This window comes from Pteropus vampyrus, unplaced genomic scaffold (assembly GCF_000151845.1).
Source record: "Pteropus vampyrus isolate Shadow unplaced genomic scaffold, Pvam_2.0 Scaffold431, whole genome shotgun sequence".
Lineage (NCBI taxonomy): Eukaryota > Metazoa > Chordata > Mammalia > Chiroptera > Pteropodidae > Pteropus > Pteropus vampyrus.
This window is the reverse complement of record NW_011889212.1, coordinates 232,983-239,315: the sequence shown is the minus strand read 5'-3', so window position 1 is coordinate 239,315 and position 6,333 is coordinate 232,983. Positions and strand designations below refer to the sequence as shown.

Genomic DNA, 6,333 nt, shown 5'->3' with positions numbered 1-6,333 from the left:
TTGCCATTATGTTAGAGTTTGCCTGAAGATGAATTGCCAAGTCTGGACATTTTTTCTGTATATTCTTTTTATTTGGTGTTCCATGAATTATGGAACTTAATTATAACATATTCTCTGACAAGTATCAGGGGTGTTTATATGTTAGGTTTGGAAATATGAACTAAAGAGTTAGCACTTATAGGCTATCTACCAATGGATCTAAAATTGAAAAGTTTCAACAATAACAACCACAAAACTAAATCTTCAAAAGCTTGAATTAAATTCTAATTGAGAGAAGATATGCAACTAATTTATATATTTATCCAACAAAATTTGTTCATAGAGCGGCTAAACTGTGCCAGATTGTGCTGGATTCTGAGGAGAAGTGAGCAAAAGAGAAGTTCATGTTGCAGAGACTATATATTCTGGTGGAGGTGGCAATCAAGTTATGCTCAAATGCATAATTACACTGTATATTAAGTGCTGTCAAGTAGAAATACAGATTTCTATAAGGTCATATAACATGAGGTTTCGATCTGGTCTAAAAGTGATTAAGGAAAGTTTCCTTAAAAATGACATTTATTTGAGTGCCGAATGAGAGTTAACTAGCTGAAGAAAGAAAGAGGGGTTATGAAATGGGATGGTGATGTTATAAGGAGAGAGAAAAGAATGTATGAGCATGCATGAATCTTAAGATAGGAAGGGTTATCATATATTCCAAGAACTGAAGAAAACCCATTTCCTGAGCTGGCGTACAGAGAGTAAAGTGAAGAGTGGATGAGTAAGGCTGGGATAATGGCATGCAGGGGTGGGTGGGGCATGCTAAGGATTCTCAATTGTATCCTAAAAACAAGAAAAAGACAATGTAAAGTTTGTGCATAGGAGTGACATGATCAGATTTGTGTATTAAGAAGATCATGTGGCTGCAATGAGGAAAATAGGTCGAGACAAAATATGGAAGGAATGAATGCAGAAGACCTTTTAGGAGGTTATAAAAGTTCTCTTGATAATAATAACTGTCTAATAACTTGATCCGGGTTTGCAGCAATCATAATGAAAAGATTTAAGTCAATTTGATTACTTTGAAAATTTTAGGCTGTGGAATACAAATTAATGACGACTTTGATAAGCTCGCAGGTATGGGACTGCTGCATACCCTTACAATATTTTTCTAGGCCTAGAGTCTAGAGTGGATGATTGATGAATTTTCTGTGTTGGATGGGTGCATTTATCCATATAACAATATTTAAAAAGTTACATTTTGCCAGGCCCTGGAGAAATAATAGTGAAAAGAGCTGCAGGCACTATTATCAGGATGTTTATATTCCACCATTTTTTTCTGATAAAGTTCTTGAGGGTTTCTTAAGAATTTCTTCCCTTCTTTCACATTTACTATTAAGTTGATCTTCTGACTTTTGCCAAAAGTCTTTCTGAAAGTATCTCCTAAACCTAATATAGTGCAATAGTTTTTTCTAGAGTGCCTCTCTTACTCCTACTTTAATCTTACCTGTGTTTCTTTTATATATTTTATTTACCAAACAATGTTCTTAATTTAGTCAATTAAGATTTTACTTAGTGCATATATTTTTTCCAGCACTTTATGAGTCTTAATTGCATTTGAGAAACTGAGACATAATTTCAGTTTAAGTTTTGTTTATGGAGATCCCGAGGTCACAAGAAGTTAAAATGATTTAAGCTATTGATTTTGAAGCAATCTATTACAATTTGTGCATAACCATAGCTGCAAACAGCTCTGCCTTCTGTTTTTCCCAGTGTTGTTTTAAATTTCCATCTTAAGTGATTCCCCAGTCCTTACTCCTCTCCGTAGGGTTCCTAAACCATACCATTTCACCTCCCTCAACATACCAGCAGTTTTAGTTTTACAGAGTTCCTAAACATCTGCTCTTCTCTACTTATGCCATCCTCAATGACTGACTCTAGGGTTTGTATCCCAGAATATTCAAGTTAAACAAAGCATTTTGCTTAACAGAGAGGCCACTAGGGACCCAGGAGGGCCAAAACAAACCAGCATAAATCTGCCTCCAGCTCTGACACTCCATCTTATTCTGGACATCAACAGATGTTTCCTGTACCTCAAGTGGACAGTCACTTTGCTGGCCCAGCCCTACTGTGACCAGACTTATAACCATCTACAGGTACTACTCTAGGAAAAGGGTGAAAAGGAGGGAGGGAAAAGAGTAGAAAATCCTTGTATACAAAGTCATGTAGAAAAAAGAGATTCTCAAATCTTTTTTGTCTACATACCAATCACCTACGCTTATAAGGCCATGATTGGGATTTATAATTTTTAGAATGCCAGTTCTTTAGAAAAATAAGTATCTCTTTAATTTTTATACCTAATCTGATGGTGTTTTTACTTATAATTAATGTTGATAGAATTGTTGCTGGCAATTGTTCCTGATAGTTCAGACAAAACTTTACCATGTTTCTTTAGTATTCTAATGTCACCACCATATGAAGAATTTTTATCCTCAGTATTCCTGATAGATTCAATTTTTACCTGATAGTGAGCTTCTGGTTTCACAGGGTTATCTTTTCTGTTTGAATTTGTGAAGAAATTATTTTCCCTATTGAACTAAAATGTACCTTTAAAAAATTTTTTTGATCATCCTTTATTTGGCCAAGTATCTATCTCTTGTGACACTATATATCTTTTTCATTGTAGTACATAATGAATCTAAAAATATTTGAGGATAAAATTACCAGAGCCATCAAATATTCCTTCTATGGTGATAATTCAAGACTATTAATTATCCTAATTGCCATTCTTTTTGAGAAATAAACAAACAAAAAAGCAAAAAGAATATTATTTTTTGCATCTATCACTTAAATTTTATACTTCATAGAAAAAGAATGTTTGCATTTTTAGAGCACCAAAAACTTCAAAGAATTGTGCCAGGAACATTGCGCATTTTAAACAATGTTGGAATTTAATGATGAGTTTAACTTTCCTTACAATTTTGTAAGGTAAGCCTCATCATACTTTGGAAATGAGGAAATGAAGTTCAAATCCTTAAACAACTGGGTCAGTTCACATAAAAAAAGTGACAGCGCTGAGATTGTATTTTAGACATGTGTTATCTCAAAGACCTTGCTATTTTTGCTATTCCAAGTTACCTTCTTAGAGACCTGCCTATCATTCAGTTATGGTGTGCCTTTTACCACATGAAGTTTACATATGAAATAGTTAGATCTTAATAACTCAATTTTATGATATAGTCATGCTACAATAGTATTTTAGCAGACATGCCACTCTATTTTGAGCTCTTAGAGTAAATTAATTAACAGAAAAGACAAATAATCCAAGTTCATCAATGACTAAAACAAAAAGGACTCAATATCACTGTACTTTTATTTTAAAAGCAACTTTGCATTACATTTTGTATCTCTTTATTTTAAACTTTTATTGAAACTTTTCCTTTTTTGTGATTATCTTTTAAATATATATTTGGAATGTTTCTTTAAAAATCTGGACTCTAAACATTAATAATGAAACTTAATTTTAATCATTAGTTACAGAAAAGTGTTATTTTATACCTTATTTTTGTATTTATTATAAACTTATTTGGTTTCTACTTTCAATGTATTGATTAAGTATACTCTATAGCTTTCATCAAATAGTTTATAAATTTGTAAATGTGTGTTTCTATTCAAAATAGTTATGTAGTTCAAAATATTTGACAAATACAGTAGTCTTATTTCTATAGAAACATGTATTACATTTAACCTCTAAACTATGCTCCACATACAAAACATATAAATACACGTATATACAGAAGACTATTAATTTACCTTTCTTTTACCTACTCTCCATCTATACTTTGTTGAATAATCTGGAAATTTAATATTAAATTATTATCTATTGAAGTATTTTTGTATTCTACTTTTGTCATCTAAAATATCTGTTATTTCTGCGGAATACAATCATGCATCTCAGGTATAAGATCAGTAGATTTCCTAGGTTCTTTGTCAATTTCAACAACTAGTCCAGAGAAGAATCCCAAATCACCAAGACTAACCTTGGGATGACGAAATTCACCTTCCACATCTTGAGTGGAAACCATGCTTTTTTAGCTTGTCCACACCCCTACATCCTGCCTATAATGTTGAAAATTTTGGGTGTCTTGCCAGATCCTGCTACCTGGGAAAAAATCCTATAGGATTGCACACATTGAGTATTAAATGGAATCAGAGCCACGAGAGAATCTAAACTATGGAATTGATATGTTTTTATTGAGAATTATTCTTGAGACTGCTTCTTTCTCTTTCAGAGGAGTCTAAACATTAGAGCCCAAGATTAAGTTCTTCCTCATCCCAAGTGGCTGAAGCATTCATTTGCTCATTAGTTGACAATATGGTTATTACCATAAATTGCTATAATAAATATCTACCATTTTTAATGCGAACTATACAATAATTTTAAAATGTCCCTTGTTTCTTTCTCTGCAGGAATCAAATCTTGGAGGAGCTCAGGTTAGGAATGTCATCTTGCAACAACTCTGTTCCTCAGCCATTGGTATTTGTCTTGGCTGGAATTCCTGGCCTGGAATCTTTCCATGGTTGGTTCTCCATGCCTTTTTTCTTAGTCTTTTTCATTACTGTCATTGGCAATGCCACCATCTTATACATCATTCAAATGGAGAAGAGTCTCCATGAACCTATGTTTCTCCTCCTGGCCATGCTATCAATCGTTGACCTGTCCCTAGTCAGTGTTACTGTACCCCGCATGCTGGGTATCTTCTGGATGCACACCAAAGAAATCAGCCTCAATGCTTGCCTCACACAAATGTTTTTCATCCCTTCCTTTTATGTCATGGAGTCTGGGATCCTCCTGGCCATGGCTTTCGACAGATTTGTGGCTATCTGGTACCCACTGAGATATAGAACCATCCTTGCTAACAACATGCTTGTAAAGATGGCACTAGCTGTCCTGGCAAGGGCAGTGGCTGTTGTGACCCCAGCACCCATTCTGGCAAAACAATTGGAAAGTTTCCATACCCACATCATTGCTTACTCCTACTGTGCTTACATGGCTATGGTTCAGATAGCCTGTGGCGACATCTCTAATCACATTGTCTATGGACTCATGGTTATTGTGACATCTGTGGGATTTGATCTGTTTTTTATCATTCTGTCATATGGACTGATCCTCCATGCTGTCTTTCGGATACCCTCTTGGGAGGCACGGGGCAAAGCTCTCAGTACATGTGGCTCTCATCTTTGTGTCATTGCTCTCTTTTATTCTCCTGTTGTCTTTTCAGTCCTGGCCCAGATTTTAGGCTATCATATGGCTCCCCACCTACAGATTATTATTGACAATCTCTACTTCTTGGTGCCTCCCATGGTCAACCCCTTGATATATGGGGCCCGGACTAAGCAAATGCGGGAGTGGGTCCTGCGGATCCTGCACTGTCATAGAGACTGAAGTTAATGCCTGAGGTGGACAGGGCACCTGGGATATAGAGCTGGAAATCATGGTAGGTTGAATATAGATATAATTCTTGCCAGATTTGGGGCTTCATGGGGAAAGGAATAACTAAGGCAAGAGGAGGATTCAGTTAGTATAGGAATGTAACTGGGACATGTTCTTTCCACCAGAGTGTAGTTGTTATGAAATCTTCATGACCAGAATCCCCCCTCACATACTCTCCCCAAAATACTATGTAAGTAATAACATAGGAGAATATTTGTTAATTGTATTGTTTATCTAATCATATCATGTAACATAAATTGGAAGCACATTTTTTCAAATGAGGTAAAAATGAATTTAGGCATATATTCTCAAGACATATGGGCAAAAATAATTAACCTAAGATTTTTTTATTTAATGATTTTTCTTCCACATTTATGTTTTACCAACACAGAATTATATATTATGGAAAATAATCCTAATGGAAATAAATATGTGTAAATGTCCATGATCATATCAATGAGTAAAGAGCTCTTTTTCTGTCTGAAGGATTTTAATACAAAGAGTCTTTTTTAGAGAGTTACTGTCAGTGCCAGAATATGAAATCAATATGCAGGAAATTAGACTTGATAGGAAAGCATTTTACAAGTGGAAAAAAAGAACCTAAGAAGCTATTTTTTTCTCTAGCTTCACTTTTCCCCTTCCACCTACCTCACGTTTTCAAGAAATTAAGAAATCTAAATCTTAAACCATGATTATGTCTATGTGCCAGAAAACATATTGCAACAGCCATGTGAATTTATGTACACCTTAAACTTAAATCTTTTCAAACTAAACTCTTAATCTCTTTGCCAACTAGATTATCCCTCTATATTTCCCATTTATGTCCATTTGTCTTGAGTTAAATTAAGTCTAAAACCTTG

The 6,333-nt window shown here is 34.6% G+C and overlaps 1 protein-coding gene across 1 annotated transcript; it reads left to right on the top strand.

The window, feature by feature from the left end:
• Positions 1-4,480: 4,480 nt before the first annotated feature.
• LOC105306192 (olfactory receptor 52K1-like) lies at positions 4,481-5,425 on the top strand. Its single transcript, XM_011381104.1, has one exon. The coding sequence runs from the start codon at positions 4,481-4,483 to the stop codon at positions 5,423-5,425; it is 945 nt and encodes a 314-aa protein (XP_011379406.1).
• Positions 5,426-6,333: the final 908 nt, after the last annotated feature.